The sequence below is a fragment of the Pieris rapae genome, chromosome 22 (assembly GCF_905147795.1).
Source record: "Pieris rapae chromosome 22, ilPieRapa1.1, whole genome shotgun sequence".
Classification (NCBI taxonomy): domain Eukaryota; kingdom Metazoa; phylum Arthropoda; class Insecta; order Lepidoptera; family Pieridae; genus Pieris; species Pieris rapae.
The window spans coordinates 3,923,274-3,941,084 of NC_059530.1; the positions used below are offsets into that span (position 1 = coordinate 3,923,274).

General features: G+C 32.3%; 2 protein-coding genes across 4 annotated transcripts in view; one reads left to right on the plus strand and one right to left on the minus strand.

Annotated features, from left to right (window-relative positions):
* Nucleotides 1-9,203, minus strand: part of LOC110997030 (DENN domain-containing protein 5B) — a 28,438-nt gene extending 19,235 nt beyond the window's left edge. For all 3 annotated transcript variants that reach the window (XM_045633094.1, XM_022264975.2, XM_045633093.1), the window contains exons 1-12: nucleotides 8,839-9,203; nucleotides 8,603-8,712; nucleotides 8,135-8,305; nucleotides 7,387-7,622; nucleotides 6,649-6,793; nucleotides 5,611-5,755; nucleotides 4,736-4,870; nucleotides 3,914-4,101; nucleotides 2,833-2,938; nucleotides 2,095-2,244; nucleotides 1,330-1,511; nucleotides 700-911 (exon numbers count right to left, since the gene is read on the minus strand). In XM_045633094.1, coding sequence (XP_045489050.1) covers nucleotides 700-911; nucleotides 1,330-1,511; nucleotides 2,095-2,244; nucleotides 2,833-2,938; nucleotides 3,914-4,101; nucleotides 4,736-4,870; nucleotides 5,611-5,755; nucleotides 6,649-6,793; nucleotides 7,387-7,622; nucleotides 8,135-8,305; nucleotides 8,603-8,712; nucleotides 8,839-8,944 — 1,886 coding nt within the window. In that variant the 5' untranslated portion in view covers nucleotides 8,945-9,203. The remainder of the gene's footprint in view (nucleotides 1-699; nucleotides 912-1,329; nucleotides 1,512-2,094; nucleotides 2,245-2,832; nucleotides 2,939-3,913; nucleotides 4,102-4,735; nucleotides 4,871-5,610; nucleotides 5,756-6,648; nucleotides 6,794-7,386; nucleotides 7,623-8,134; nucleotides 8,306-8,602; nucleotides 8,713-8,838) is intronic.
* Nucleotides 9,204-10,457: 1,254 nt separating this feature from the next.
* On the plus strand, nucleotides 10,458-13,979 carry LOC110997016 (beta-1,4-mannosyltransferase egh). The gene is made up of 4 exons (XM_022264947.2): nucleotides 10,458-10,581; nucleotides 10,657-10,710; nucleotides 10,795-11,599; nucleotides 11,826-13,979. Exons 3-4 carry the CDS (start codon nucleotides 10,796-10,798, stop codon nucleotides 12,396-12,398), a joined length of 1,377 nt encoding a protein of 458 aa, XP_022120639.2. The 5' UTR covers nucleotides 10,458-10,581; nucleotides 10,657-10,710; nucleotide 10,795; the 3' UTR covers nucleotides 12,399-13,979.
* The last annotated feature ends 3,832 nt before the right edge of the window (nucleotides 13,980-17,811 follow it).

The following is a 17,811-nucleotide window of genomic DNA, read 5'->3' on the forward strand; positions in this document are numbered from 1 at the left end:
GGATGAGCAAAGATTAATTTTAAGATTATTCAACGCAAACTTTACACATCAAATGTACGTAATGTGCAGAAACCATCAACCCTCAGAGACGCTAGTCAAAGTCAAATGTCAAAAACCTATTGTATTTGACAAACTGGTGTAATGCCTAAGCCTGACACCTAACCTAAGAGTATACGAGGTCAGGTATTGGCTGATTATCTACTTGTCTATCAGGAAAAACAAGGGAAACAGAGTCAGATATCCAATACCTATCTCCAATAATCAAGGTTTGGATGTTAAAAGTCCATAATTGTGTTAACGATGTGATGGTGGACGTACGACTAAAATTTGAAATCTGACTGGATGCAAATTCTTAAGTCAGAAGCCGTCAGAAAACTTTACTTTCTAACAATAGAATCAATATCAAAATCATTTATTCATATATGTATCACGATAAATATTTGAACGTGAGTAAAGAAATACGTATTAAATGCTTCTAATTTTACATTAAGCAAGTTCTAGAATCAAGGGCGTAGAAGAGAAGAACTAGCAACTCTTTGCCATTCCAATCGTCAAGTTTTTTGTTTTACACAACGTTTGTAAGGAGCTGCAACCATTACACCATGTTCCACATACATTAAATCCTCTTATTAAAATCAATCCACTCATACAATATTATAACCTGTTAAACCCCTTTTTTGATTACCAGGATGTACTTACCTAACAATTTTAATCCTGTGCTCAAATACTTGGAGATTCGCATCAAACTCGCCCCAATTCGCCATAATTTTGTTGTCTATTAAGGTCGCAAACATCTGAGTTTCCAAAAATCGTGAAAGGAATGGTCTATGCCTCTGTGGTTGGTCGGACAGAAATGATGCCTTATCAAAGTTGACCATAGACTCACGGGAAGACAGCCAAGAATCCCGATCCTGTATATAATTTTAATTATTATTACGATTTTAAGCTATTGCATAGATTTTATCGCAGGCATTGAGCGTGGCGACCGAATCAAGATATTCCGTAACGAAAATAACCTAACACACTATGACGTAATAAAGGTGCGCCCAATATGCATTATTATAAGTGCACGTTATTTTTTAGACCAAACACAATCCACCAAATCGTGTCGTCTTTTGTTAATTCTGAATTCACCAAAGTTTAACATGGGACACATTTTTCAATAAAAAAAATCGTTCTTTTAGCAATGAAAACCCTTTGAAGTTTCATTCGGAGACTCCGTCCCTATAGAATTCGGACTGCAGACAGTTTACTAGCTTATTCCATATAAAATGGTTACCATGGTAACCGAGTAAACAAAAATCTTCAGTCCACTAACGCTCGACTTACCTGATCTGGCATAATAACGAAGTTCTCATACATTAGGAACATGTGAACGAATCGATTAAGAAACGTTTCTCGTATCGCTATATTAAAACGAATGTCTTCATTGTATTGATCTTCGTCGTTGAGTATTACTTTCTTAGTCGTTGGCATCACTGTCTCTGAATCTACATCGTCTATATTGACACCTGAAATATATTTAAAAAAACATATAACACTTGAATTTACCTCGCCTTTAAATGTGCTTTTTGCCTTTAGAACCGGAGAAAAATGAGACCAATTGGGTAATGAAAGAGAAGAGAAGGAGGACTTGCCGTCATTGAAACTCAGCAATAGGCGGAAACGGGGCAGTTTAGCGGAGTTAATTATAGATCTAGTATGAATTGCCCACAAAGGTTGTCTTTCTTACATTAATATTTTTTTGTTTTGGTAGTAATGGCTCGGCATTTCCCTAAACAACAAGTATGAAACTAGCTTTAACAACGATGTTACAGTTTGTGGGGAAAGGCGTGGCAGTTACAAAGCTAATTATATGTGAGGTGTCATTTAAATAAAAAAAATAATCAATTGATTAAATATTTTACTTTCACTGCTATAAGTTTATTCATTTATAATTGTCGTAACAGTCTAATCATACAATTTTACTTTGTGTGAACAGGCTGGCTCTAGGAATATTTTCAGACTTTCTAAATTTAACTCAATATTTTTTTATCAATTCCATCGTTGTGTAAATATTAATCAAATGAAAAAGTTAAAATATTAATAACTCACCAGTCCGCTTAACAATATCAACGATCCGTTGCAGGGCGTCTAATCTCCTAGGATGTCGCCTCGTAGGGGAACCGGGCGGCGACGCGTTCAACGGTCTACTTTCATCCCACTCTAACACATCGTGAAATGAGTGTTTGCGACGAAGACCGCCTGATAATTCAAATAATATTCAATACACAGTATAGCATTAGTATGAAACTAGACTGTAACCCTAATATTCAAGGTGCTGATTCCCGTCAGCTGCGTCCCGAACTTGCTGACGTAAAATTTATCACTACAGAGTAATTTAAACCGCGATCCAGAAGAAATTATGGAAATCAATCCGTTTCCCGCCTTTTACAGAAACTTTTTTAATCTGTGGAATATATCTAAACAGATCAATCTTTTTCAATCAATACAGATAAGTAATAAAACCCGTACAGTCACTGGCGCGTTACCGGCTTTCAAGTATCTTTTAAGCAGCTTGAGCGAATATTTGGCCTATAAGTTTGACAACAATTGATTGTACATAGCTTGTTATTTAAAGAAAACACTTTTTAACGAATTAAAGTTATGTATTATTGTAAGTGTTTTATTTCAATGTGTAAAAGTTATGTTAATAAAAGACAATACTAGCTTGTTATTATTATGACTGATGTTCCATATAGATATGTGTGGTTGATTGTATGAAATATACATTCTTGGGAATAAATGATTTATTATTATTATTATCGCAACGCTATTAATATTATTACAAACCTGAGGGTAAAGTACAACTGCTACTCATCCCGTCATTCGTATGCTTGTACGATGTCCCATTCAATGGTACTCCAAGCTTCGTTGGCTCTGTTTCTGGTCTTTGTATCTGATAAATAATTCATTAGATTATTTACGTGGAGAAATAAATGAAGCAATAAATGAAGAAATTGCGATAGAAAGGAGTATTCTCGGTATTCAATTACGCGACAAACATAAGTGAATATATTCCCAGAAAAAACAAAATTATTGATGTGGGCATGCCAAGTTGCGCGTTGTACAGATGACCGATGGTCTAAGCCAGTGATTCCCAAAGTGGTCTATATCGACTCCTAGGGGTCTATGACAACCTTCAAGGGGTCTACGTCAGCGAAAAAAAAATTTTGGGGTCCATGAAATGAAAATGGGAGTCCACGATAGTGGATCTCAATACATACACTGATATACCTATTTATTTATTTATTTATTTACACTTCGTTGCTAAAGAAATACAAATAACACAGTATATATAAATTACAAGGGATGCAACGGGCGGCCTTATCGCTAACAAGCGATCTCTTCCAGGCAACCCTAGTAAGAAAAAAAAAAAAATATATATATATAATGATATTTACTTACATCATACTATCTTATAATATCAAAACATATACATTATTTATAAAAGTACCTATGAAGTAAAACAAATATTATATATGTTTATAAAATTGTGTAAGTTATAGGATGTTGGTATTCGCTTTGTGGTCGCAATACATTTTGAACTTGTAAAAACAAAAAAAAATTACATTCAATTAATAAATGTATTTTAAATTTATTGTAAATTAAATTAACATGTGTTTGTACTTTAAGTGGATGGACTGGTCCAAAAGGAAAAGAAACAAAGGAATACCAAAAGAGCGATGGGCCGACGAGATCGAGAGAGCTGGAAGAAATTGGATGACGATGGCACAAAATAAATTAGAAAAATTGTATTAATATCTATTTTTATTAATTGTATGTAAATAGGGTGTGTAAGAATAAAGGCTTATTATTATTAATAAATGAAGATAGCCAAAAAAAGGTACAGAAAAAGGATAAAAAATGTTACCTGGTGTTTATCCAATACATGATTGAGTTCTTCAATAAAAGGCGTCCTATGAGGAAATATTGGTAGTTCTTCGGGTAACTGAATATCTGGTTTATCGATATCGACTAAACAGAGGGCCGCTTCGGAGCTTAGAGCTATGTTCCTGAGACCATTTGATCCTACTATGGTTGTACCATCAGAGTGTAGTCCTAGAAAGTTGTGGTTTTTTAGCGATGACTTTTTGTTGTAGCCTTTTTTTTGGTCCGGATTGTAATAAAATATGAGGAAGTGTAATTTTTTAAATTTCTAATTTAAGGGTCTTTATCAGTAACTTTGTTTTCTGAAATTATCCTTTTTTTGGGCGTTACATTTTTGGGAAAAATTATGAGAGTAAATTTTTACGATGTGCGCGCACATCGTCACTAAAAACCGACACCCTGAAGTTAGCACACAATTTAGTTGTTTTCTATTGTTAGTATCGTTTTTTCTAAAAACGGCGGAATATAAAAAAAATTAAAAATATTTTTATCTTGTTACGTCAAAGAATCGAAGTAAACACAAGTTTTTTTTTGTTATCTATGTATCTTATGTTAATTGTCAGCAAGGTATTTTTTATAATGAGATTTGCGTGTTCTTTATTTAAATCTTATCTTAGTGCATTATTTTTTAAATTTCGAATTAGGACAGTCCTTATTAATTTGCCGATTCTTATTTTGAAATTCGATCATAAACTGCTTAAACTTTAGTGTTAGTATTTTTAAATTTAGGCGTTGCTTCACGTGTTCTTATTTCGAATTTTACGTACGTTTTAACGTACGCGAATTAAAAAAATCTCCTACATACCCATAACGAATGGAACCGGCGCATCGAGGAAATGGTAAAGTGGCGCTGGCAGTATTGGTACGTATACGTGAGCCCACGTAAATGGCAACAACAATGACACTATGCATTCGGCTACTAGCATAAGCTTGTTATAATCTGAAAAAGACAATACAATTTATATTTCAGACTTGGCCGATTTATTTTTCAAAGCTGGATATCAAAATCTTATAATACTATGAACTTATTATATGTGTAATACGTCATTTTGTTGTCTAAATCCATCGTGAATCGTGAGTTAACGATAAACCTTAATTTTTTTAAGACTTTTTTGAAATAACAGAGGGCAAACGGGCAGGATGATGGGTCATCTGTTATGTGATACCGCCGCTCATATACATTCACTGCGTGCGTTGCAGGCTTTAAGAATTGGTAAGCTCTTTTGATGGACCCTAAATCTAATTGGTTCGAAAATTCTTCAGTGGGCTACTGGTTCCAAATAGTGGTGATACAAAGCTAAGACAGCCTTTAAAACGCTTTTTTCTACGAATAAGAGATTTATCTATAAAACCCCTATATAATTAAACCACTTATCAGAAGATATTATTTTCTTTCTAAAGTAAGGATAATTAAGTATTTTTTTATTTCTTTTCACTTCGTTACCATACAAATACATACAAAATCATACATATAAAAAACTTAAAAAAGCATGTTACATAAGTTATAAGGCAACGGGCGGCTTTATCGCTAACAAGCGATTTGCTTCCAGCGAACCCCAATATGGAGCAATAAAAAAAGAAACACCTATAGAGCGTAAAAGTGCAAGAAGTACATAATTAATTAACAAAAAGAAAAAATCAAAATAGCATGAAAATAAAAGTTTCAGTATAAACTCTTACCAGTAGATCTAAGTAAAACTTGATGCTCCAATAACACACAAGTAAACAATTGCACAATACATTCAACACCCAGAATATTGAACATTACACGCAGTGGATAATCTAGGAGCGGTAGCTCTTCCGGTGGATTTGGCATTCTTATTACCTGAAACATAAAATCTTGTATACTATAATATTGTATATATACTCTGTCTGCAAAACTCTTACATCAACTATGGTCACTAAGCGCAGACAACAGACAGTCCAGAAAGACTCTACCAGCAGTAAACACACTAATAACAGATCGATTTCTAAACCTAAGCGAGTGTCCATGGGCGGCGGTATCACTTGACATCATCATTATCTGTTCTATTAAAAAAAAAAAAAAAAAGAACTTATCTCAAAACAATGATAAAAACAATCACGGGTCATAAGCACTTAATAATAAATTAATCTTTATGTCTTAGTCGCAACAGCCATATCAATCATGAGACTGGTAGCTGTGCTGATGTGCAGAACTCTCCTAACAGTGAGGTCACTTCGTGAAGCCTTGGAGGGAGGTGTGCAGAAGGCTTCTGTGCTTTTTAAAGGAATTGGGCTGGTTCATACTTCCGTGCTTACTAAGTCTGTTTAATTTAAATAAACTGCGTATTGAACACAGATAAACAAAGGTGTTATGTATTTAACTGTATATATGAAACATAATTATTGCAATATTTAATCAAAATTCTCATTGAGGGAGAATCAAGAAAAAAATTGAGTTGAAAATCAAATCAAATTAAAGATTTTTATTTTTACTCAGCCAATGCATGCAAACGTCAAATTGATTTTTATTATGACAAATTATAATAATAATAAAAATGAATGGAAAAAATTCATATATTAAAAACATTAACATAATGTCATAATAGTAATAATTTAATTAGAATTGGTGTCAAACTAATGGTCTAAATATTTACCCAAGCATCTTGCATTTAAAAATTAAATCACCTTCTCCTTGAATTTTTAGTGTTATTTTTTTATATATTTATAATATAATACATAATAATTCTCACTTACAACTGGTATAGGATCCAGATGTGGCTCTGGCGGGGGGACATAAAGCCTTAAGGCTTGTCCCGGCAAAGGTACTGGCACTTCATATAATAAATTATATACATATGATTCAGGACTTAGACCTGGTCCTGGCTGACGAGGCAATGACCTGGAAATTATAATTTGGGGAGTGTGTTACAAAAATACTGCCACTATAACATGTAATTTGGTCTTTATTTCTGTAACTTTTTCCGGATAGACAATAAGGTGATTAGTCTTCGGTGACTGACACATTGCATTGATTTTGAAGGTGCAGGACATACCAATGCTTGCACAAGGGATTATGAAGAGAAGTGCAGAAGCTATATGTCGATAGCATTCGCTCAATTGTTACAAAGTTATAATTAAATTTATATTTAAAAAAATTAAATTAATAATCTAAACACTGAAGCTGAACTGGATTTCTAATCTTTTTTTGTTTATATTGAGCAAAGGGTCGGTCATCAAATGGACAGATAACAGTTGCAGTAACACTAAATAGCGATTTATGAATCTTGATGATGAATGGAAAGGAAGTGAAGGTGGAAGGTGTGAAGGAATTGGCTGATTAATGTTTACATACAGTTTGCCCCCTGTTCTATAAAAAAAAATTGAGAATTGAATGGGGACTAACAAGTCCGCCGGAGTATAACTCTATAATATATATAGCAGTGTATGAAATATTTTGCTTTAAAAAAACCAGTAATATGAAAATTTACGTACCTAAATAAATTCTCTAAAAATAACTGTGCTACCCGAATAAACGGGTATTGGCATATGAGAGCTATACTTTTGGCTACATAAAGCTTGTCTTTGGTTATATCATAGTATGTTAAAGCAGATCCTGTATGAGGTGATAGCTTAAATGATCTTGGCAGTGATCTTGAGCTTTCCTTGCCTGAGTTCTTTCTATGCCCTGGTGGGGTTTGACCACTTGATAACTCTGTAATGTACATAGCCTGGAAAAATATGAAAACCTATTTACTGCCTGCCATGTATTAAAAGCAATAATAATATAGAAATTAAATAAATATATATAAATAATAAATAAAAATGTAAAAATAACAAAAACTTGGTATTAAATAAACCATTGGGTTATGCAAACTAAGCAAATTAAATCTGCATGCTTCAATATTATTTATAACATACTATTAACAAACAAAGCTAATCTAGAAACGGCAACAAGGGAAGCTTCAAAAATAGAATGACAATGATTATATTAAAATAATAATATAACCCTTTTATAAGCTCAACCATATTTTGTTAAAAATAAATTAATAATGACATAAGAATAATAATTTGTTAAGTTTATTTGTTTTATTGTTACTTTAAAACAACATTAGTGAAAATGTAATGCCTATTATCAGGGCTATTATATAAACAAAATAGGGTGGTAATTATGTTAGTAATACAGTGCTATACAAATAATTACATGTTTATCATACAAATGTCAATTGGTATTCTAAATTACCTGCAATGTATGCATGGCACTACATATATTACGATTCCTAACTTCTTCATAAAATATGAGGCTACAGCCATAGTATCTTGATGCATTTTCTCGAGTTACTACAAAACTGTGAAACTTTGGTTCTAGTGAGTGCTTCTGAGTGCGAAATTGGAGTCCAGCTGGCAAGCAGAGCTATGAATATTTTAAATGTGTTTAGTATGTTAATTAAGTAAATCTTTGCACTTAAATAAATAAATAATTATTTTATATATTCATAACATTTTTAATGTAATCTTAATGCCTACATTCTTGTTTCCTATTTACCTAGATAAACTTTTCAAAGTGCAAATTAAACTATCTTTCCACCTTTAAACATGACATAGTCCTTTTGGTTTGAATTTTGCATAAAATAAATACAATATAGATGATAATATTATTTACATCTAAATTGCAGTTTCATTATTTTTTTATTTCTTACACATAACTTACCATACATACAGCATGCTCATCAAATGCATTGCTATGGAGATTATCAGGATAATGTGCAAGTACTTTTCCTTTATAGGAACGGTCCAGTGGAGATATATGTAAGTTATCACCTGAAAAATCATAATACTGATATTAGTTTGTTTAATAAATTATTTAATTTATATTGTTGTTAGAAGAAGAAAATAAAAACTCTGCTTGTGACACTTGTTTGAATAAAATCAATAAATTCAATTTACCTGAAAGTCTGTCCGTCTCTAAGCCTGAATCAAAATCTAAACCACATATGGCAAAATAGTCTGCAAATCGACATCCTACAGATAAATCGCTGACAGACATATTCATATCGACCCGTTATTTACTATTGTGAGATACTTTCTCTTCCACTTGCGAACTTGCATAGAATTTTATCATTGTTAGAATTAAGTGGAGCGCAGAAAAATCATACTTTACAGGTTTAGGGTATGTAAATGGTAATTGTTTTACTTAAATTGTTATCTTCAAATATTCATTTTTTTATTCAAAACCTAAACACTGTATACGTGAAATATCAGACACACAGAAGTTCGCACTCTGCAGTCTGCAGCAAAACACGCAAGCTCGAATTTTTTAATCGAGTGGCAGCTAGGGTTACCAATACTAAAAATATTGAACGCAGTGTAGTTTGAGAGGTGTAGCTATAAACATCCTTGGGGGTCTAGCCATATTGGCGTCGAACGGTTTTCGACTTACACTACCGCTTTTGCGTAATTGTACTTTCGAAAACGCTTCGATCGGAGCCAAGCGGCATGTCAATACACTACCGCAAAGTCGATAGCGTAGCTCCGAGCTGCTGTTCGTAGAACCATATTTCGTCATATTGTCTCTGGATGAAATGTATTTCTAATGTCACTTAAATAAACCTAATTATAAATTATTGTAAATTGGTAATAGGAAGGTGCAAAATGGACTTAAAATGTGAACGATAGATAGATAGATCGAAATAATTTTCAGTGTACGTAGACGTTATGGAAAGATGTAAAGTGACATAATATATGAATTTAAATGGTATGTTCAAATTAACAATGGTTTGATTTATTTTCTCTCAAAAAATTATGGTTATGAATAAATAAAATATTTTGAACCTGCATAATCGCGGTATATAACAATTAGTCAATTAAAATTTTTAGGATTTGGTCTCTCAACAACCAAACTGCAAAATGAAGAAGCAACATTTACTGCTTTAAAGCAACAATTGAGATAGTACTACGGATAAAAAATAAGGAGTGAAAAGAAAGCAGAAGCTTTCTTTCTTTTAGTTGAGTTGTACCAAGGTAATGAAAAAAATGTAAAAAAAAAGACTAGTCAACACTGAAATTAGTGTTTGATTAATGCTTTAAATAGGTTTGATGCTTGAAAATTATGGACGTTAAGTGATACCATCAGATACTTTTCGTAGCACTGTCATGGCGTCGCTTATTGTATCCCGACTAACGCTTTTTGAGCTTAGGCTACCAACTGTCGACACTAGCTGTCATTTTCATACAAATTTAGTTTTCGACTTTCTACATACACTACTGTTAAGCTGTCTTGACTAGACCCCGTGTACTATAAATAATTGATAAATGATTGATACAAATAATTGACCGATTGTTGAGCTATTTCGGAGGAGTATTGAGGAGATCTCAGATTGAAAACAATTTTAGACTAATTAATGCGTAAAACAGATTTAAGGAGTAGGCTGTAGGTTTATTAGATATCAGACCACAGATTAGTAGATTACAGTCGCAGACAGTTGTCAACCACGGCAAATGCGAGCTGCCATTGTCAGAATTACAATTAACATTTTTGATTTAACAATTTTATTCAATAGCAGCGGTTGGCGGTTGCCGATCGGAAGTAGGCAGGAATTACTTATTTGTATTTTTTTGAATGAATCATTGGCATTTTATAAATGAGACAGTTCAGACTATAAGGATGTTAAATACGTGATGTGAACATAAGTAAGAATTCCTGCATAAGTTCTTCAATTATAGAAGCTATAAGTTTCACTAGTAATTGATTATATCATTTTATAGGCTCGTTTTTGGAAAACTTAGAAATCTAACATCTTATCTAGTAACGAATACGAGGTAAGATAACTTAGAATTCAACATAATTACTATATTAATGAAATGTACTAATAAATTTCTAATTTGTACTTAAATTTCTTACAGAATGTTACGAGGAAAAATTTTACATTTACTGCACTGTTCCTTTTTTTTGGCATTCATATTTGCCTTTTTGGTTTTTGCGGGTGCTATTAATTTAAATGAAGATGAAAAAGCATATATTGATCCCATTGAAACCTATGGGTTTTTTGGAGCAGCAATTTTATATATTTTCAGACTCCTTACATTGTTGACTATACCTCAAGTACTGTGTAATTTTGCTGGATTGACATTGTTTAATGCATTTCCTGGTAAAATTAAATTAAAGGGTTCTCCATTGTTAGCACCATTTATCTGCATAAGAGTTGTGACAAGAGGAGACTATCCTAAATTAGTAACCAACAATGTTACAAGAAATATGAATACTTGTTTGGATGTGGGCTTGGAAAATTTTATCATTGAAGTAGTAACTGATAAAGCTATTAATCTGGCCAGTCATAGAAGTGTCAGGGAAGTAGTTGTACCTGCAGATTATAAGACTAAAACTGGGGCCTTGTTTAAATCAAGAGCATTACAGTACTGTTTGGAGGATAATGTGAATATATTAAGTGATTCTGATTGGATAGTGCATTTGGATGAAGAGACATTGCTTACAGAGAATTCAGTTCGAGGAATTTTAAATTTTGTCTTTGATGGTCAACATCCCTTTGGTCAAGGGCTTATTACATATGCTAATGAAGAAGTGGTAAACTGGCTCACAACATTGGCTGACAGTTTTAGAGTGGCTGATGATATGGGAAAACTTAGATTTCAGTTTTATACATTTCATAAACCACTTTTCAGTTGGAAAGGATCATATGTTGTTACTAAAGTAAGTGTAAATTAAACATTAAGTCTAATTTCAAATAAATTCTAAGTACTTATTTGTCTGTCTTCTCATAACAGAGTAAACAATTTAAAAAAAATTTCAAACTTTTTGTACAATTTAAAAATGAAAAGTAGTGTGTAAATATATATTTGGTTTTAATTCTAATTGTAATATGAAATTAATAATATTGACTATAATAGTAACTAAATTATTATTTTTTATATTCTAGGTAAGTGCAGAGAAAGCAGTTTCATTTGACAATGGGTTAGATGGTTCTGTGGCCGAGGACTGTTTCTTTGCTATCAAAGCTTATAAAGAGGGTTATTCATTTAATTTTGTTGAAGGTGAAATGTGGGAAAAATCTCCATTTACTTTATGGGACTTTATGCAGCAGCGGAAAAGGTGGATTCAAGGTATACTTTTAGTAGTTCACTCAAAGGAAATCCCCTTTTTTTATAAAGTTTTCTTGGGTATTTCATGTTATTCATGGGTCACACTACCCTTTTCAACTAGTAATATGTTTTTAGCCGCTTTATGTCCAATACAATGTCCTCATATTTTAGACTTAATTATTGGCTTTATAGGTGCAGTCAATATTTACATGTACATATTTGGAGTCATGAAATCTTTTCCTATGTATAGATTTGGTCCATTAAAGTTTGTTATGTGTATCGCTGGGGCTTTGGCTACAATTCCCTTTAATATTGTAATAGAAAATTTAGCTGTGATTTGGGGTGTATTGGGAAAGAAACATAAGTTCTATGTTGTAAATAAGGAGGTAAAGACACCAATTACAGTGTAAGGATGTTATAGTAACATGCATAATTTATGATAGTAGATAATGGTTAGTCTGATTAACAATCTAATACAGGGTGTAACCGCATTCTATGTTACGCTAGAAATGTCAAATATTACTTTAATGTAAATAACCTTTTTACTTTAAAGACCTGATCAGCTGTAAAATCTTGGACTAACTGGTGGTACGCCCTGTTAAAACATTGATTCATAATTTTAAACATTTTAGTACAAATTTTGTCACAATCTTTGTCATTTAGTAATTATTTAAAGCACCCAAATTGTGGGCTGGATTGCTGTTTAACGCCCGAACCCAATATTTAATCCACAATTGGTTATTGGGTTTGGGCGTATGATAACATGTGATACTTCGCTTTTTTATGGTTTATGTGATGACCAACATTAGTATTAGTTGTTTGTTGCATTCCAATGATTGCGACACTGATAAGTCATTGATAAAGGTAATGATAAACACCTATAGTATTTGTAAACATTTTAAAAGCCTCATATAGTCATAGACTGTGTATTGGTAATGTCAATAGTAGTAGTAGTAGTAGTCCCGGATTCAGTTCCTCCTGAAGTAATATTATCATATTACTAGAATAATGATCATCTTCTGGTCGTAATGATCAATAAGCTATATGCAAGGGCTTGTTTGAAAGAGAAAATACATTCTATAACTATATGTTGCTTAAATATGTTACATTTATTTATATTCCAATTGTAAGGACCTTCTAGACGATTATAGTATGTTTTATACCCGAGTATTGGAAAGTATTTTAACATGAACAAGTATATAGTCAATTTTTATACCTACCAAAGACTTAAATTATTCATAGTATTAAGGAGATTGTAATATAATTTTAAGTCATCAATAGTGCTTTTACATGTTTGTACTTATTTGAAGTTTGTATATTTGGGAAATTAGTGCAAGTGAATTTTTAGTTTCATTTAATTACGTAATAGAATGTTACCATGTAAAAAAAATTAAAAGTATATAAGGTTAAACCCACCTATTTTAAACCCTGCTGGGTGTCGTTGGATAAAAAATTTACACCAGTCTAGTATAATAAAAATTCATGTAGGTGATCAAGCATGCGTTCAAATGAATAGTTCAAATATCATGCTTCAAGTGGGTTAAATAAAACCTATGCAAATTATTTTTAACTATTATATAAAAATATATATATATAAAAGTCCGTAAAACAAGTGTGAAGAAAAATTGTGCATGATTAGTTTATTGTGCACTTTGCGAGATTTTATAAAAATTGTGATATGTAGAGAAACATCTTTTTTATTTGTAATTGTGTTTTATCCTGGTTTTTAAATTGTAAATTAAATGCATATATTTTAATTTGTGAGCAATTTAGTTATTCAAGAATTATGTACAATTTTTAGATAAGAACTATTTATTTAACTATCACTCGTGGTATGAATGGTATCTGTTATGACTCAGTACTTAGAATTGTTGTGAATTGAACTTAATTTCTTTGTAATACGGTGGGTTTTTGAATACAGCAATGGTCATGTAAATTTTTATAATACATATTTAATACAAATCCCACGAAATTATTGTCTTTCGACTTGACGTTTGTGTTGTTATTTATAAATCTTAAGCCAATGCAATAAGGTTTACTGTCTCTCAGCAAATCTAAAGCCCATAAACACTTTTATTTTTTAATTAGCCGTTATACATTTACTTGGTTGAATTGACTTTTTACGCTCTGCTAATGCAAAATCTATGAAGTATGAACGTTTAGAGCGACACTACCAGCATTTGCGACTCGATCGCTATACCTACCTTCCTCAATTATTCATACTGTAGCCACAAAGGCATTGAATTGCAGGCATTTTGCTAGAACTTGGCCCATTAAAATCAAAATTCATGTACATATTGTGCCCACAACTGCGCTATTCGGCCAGTAAAAAGCTTAGCTAGAATTTAAATGCTGACAATTTTCCTCGCGTGGATGGATGTCGAACTACGATATTTCCAACAACCGAGTCAATAATATATTAAAATAAATTTACGGCAAATGTTAGTCATGAGATGCGCAGTTGTTTTTATGTAATTTTAAACTAAAATTAATTTACATGCATTACCTAAATGTTAAAGTTTTGTCCAGACTACTACAACTATATAATCTCTATTAAGTTATCTTATATAGAACCACCAATGTTACTATTATAGTTACATACTTGAGTGAGACTCAAGATAACAGTAAAAGTTCCGATTCAAATGAAGACGTCATGTTAATTTCGATCTGGGTATTACGAATTGAAATTGAAACAACTAGGTAAGCTCGCTTTCTTGTATGGAAAAAAACTACACCATTAGTCATTTGTCTATTTTTTTACCACCAAATATTTGTAAAGTTTCTTTTTTTATTATAGTAAATGCTTACGGTAAAAGTTAGCTTTGAAAAAGTTGTGAATATATAGATGAACGTGTTTAGACGATTGTACGTCACACCCAAAAACATCGAAACTACTGTAATATTAGTACATTAGGTCCGTTCAGCAATCTTGTAACAGCAACACAAGAGTAAATTTGATTGTTGACTATGGTACATATTAATTAAGGAACAAATTATGTTTTTTGTTTGTGTTGATACGGTTTAACGTTCATTCAAGTTCATTCATTTACTGAAACTTACTCTTTTTAATACTAAAGAAGGCTTGAATGTGATTGGTTATCTCTAGACTATAGACAAACCACACAAACCAGCATTTCTCTTTTCAAATGAACATTATTTAAGTGTATCGCGCGCAATTGTCGATTAATAAGGCGCGATATTATCGGGCCTTATCGCCTGATGTCGGAATAGACAAATACATTTTTTTTTATTTTCCACAAAAGGCAAATAAAAAAGCCGCTTTGACTGCCATTTCAAACATAGATAAACTATGAATCAAAAACATTATCATATTTAATCTGTGGTTGTCACCACTGGGTCTTTTTGCATACGTAGACCATTTTGAACGCACAAAACGCATTGTGCGTATAATGTAGTTTAGCATTTAGCCTTTTTGATAGTATACTTTGGCGTATTCATGTAATCCGCACAACACTAATGGTTTTCGCATGAATGCTAATCATCCATGTTTACTAATTGTCAAGTTTTTGTCAATAAGATGACAGAACGGGTAGATTTATTTGCACTACATGAATGGTATGTCGTTCATCCGCTTAGAAGCCCATGGAATGCTGCTTTATAAGAAAATTAATGTTACTTTACTTATTTATAAGACAGGTTTCATATAGAGAAAAATCCCTGACACAAACTCCATGCGAGCACATTAGTATTTTGTAAAGATTAAACAGTAATAATTTCAAAGGAAATACACGTCTGTTATTTGATTCTAAATTATTGCAATGTTTAATATTTCGTATTATCTCTGTAGTTTCACAGGGAATGTAAATTTTGCTATCCTAAGTCTTGGTAACGATTACTTAAGAAAAAAGAAGTAAAAAAATACGTTTATTTGGAACATAGGATCATCATCACTTATTCCACGTCATTAAATTCAAACCTGTTCACATCCCTATTCATCGGCAAAGAAGACAGAGGGTGTTGGCCGAGAGAAAAAGCCCGCGGAAAAACTCTCGGTACTCTTTAAAAAAAAGCAAATCATCAAACAATTCTACAATATTTAAAACAAATATAGCAAATTAATTAGAAGTATAATATTATGTAGGTATACCATAACTTTTTAAATGATATGCAAATCAGAGCCCCTAAGATTCACAGTCAAGGCTTAGCACTATGACTATGTCAAAAACCTATAACAGCAACAGTTTGTATGGAACACATTAAAGGGCGTGCTAATCCATCAAATTAAAGATGGCGGGTCTTGCCTATTGCGTTGCTATTGTCTAAGGCAAGGTACGTGCTAATGATTGTCCATGCAAATATTCTATAGTAATTACTCCGTCACACTCATGGCAGTCCTGCATATTCAAGGTGTATTATTATCTGCCTGTTATCAACATTAAATGTACAGTATTAAGTGTGGATGAATGTTTGCTTATTTTGTGGTATGTATGTCTAGTCTAATAGTCATGTGAATATTATAATTGAATAATAAATATTGATTACAAATCCTAGTTTGTTTTATTTATGAAAACCTGAAGGACTGTAAGTTCATTGTAACGCTATCGATCTAAAAATATTTTTTTGCTTTGCCGATTGATGCTTTTTATTGTGTTTAGTTCCTCAGATATCATTTTCACTTTGTCCATTGTTGTTGTGTAGTTCAAACTTCTCACTTTCTCACTCTCTAAATTAGTTCAGTTGAGTAAAAATCTGATTAAAAATATGATAATTATTTTTAATAAATAAAGATAATAAATTAATCTAGTTAGAAGTAATAACACTTAACATTTAGGCCGTTTGTTCTCTATGCCACCTATAAACAAAGTTATTTATTATCATGCTTAATTATCTATCTAAAATGTATCTTATACACGTTTCTATGTATAGCGTCTACATAAGAATTGCAAAATACGGATTGAGTCAGATGTGTGCGTGCATAAACTCTACTTATTATTTACATAAATCGGACATTCCATGTATCGTAAGCGAGAGACGCAAATGTTAGTTAGACTTTTATTTTGAAAGGAGTAGCGGAGATAACAATAAGTTAATAATAAAACAGTGCTGGTATCTCTCTGATCTCTGAGTTCGCTTCCGGCTGTTCACTAGAAAGACTTTCTGCTGACTCAGCTCGTTCGTACGCCTTTCCAGCAGTGGCGGATCTACTTATGGGCTTTGTGGGGGCCAAAATATATCTCAAGGGCCCGTTGATACAAAAGGTCCCAAAGAAAACAAAAAAATCAAATGAAACGTTGATTGAGAAGCTGTTTATTTTAAGCAGTTGTAGTTATTTCAAACTGAAGACCATATTAACACAAATTCCTTAAAAATCTTTCATTCAAACCGAGTTGTGGTATAGGCTTCAGGAAAGTGTAATTAGTGCACCCTGTTTCAACTCTTTTAAAAATATGTTAGATGGTTTATCCAAATCTCCAAATACACTCGCATTAGCTTATTAAGCAGCCAATGTTCGCGTGTGCGTCTATTATGGGGGACATCCCCGTAATAGCCCAGAGACACACAAATTCACGTTCCGATTATTATAAGCTGAGCCAAAAACTTATTTTCAATACTGTTACTTTATAACGTATGCTCAACCCCGATGTAACATGATACGATACTCAAATACTCTTTAGAAAATTGCACGTCGAAAATGGCCATGTAAGTAAAGTAGGTAGCCGCTATTAGGTTTTCATAAAATCAATTCCAGCAATCTCTTGAGTGCTATGGCTAATTTATTAATACAATATCATTATTTATACATTCGGCTTGATTAAGTACCCTTTGTCAACAAAATGTATCAACTTGATTCATAGATCAACT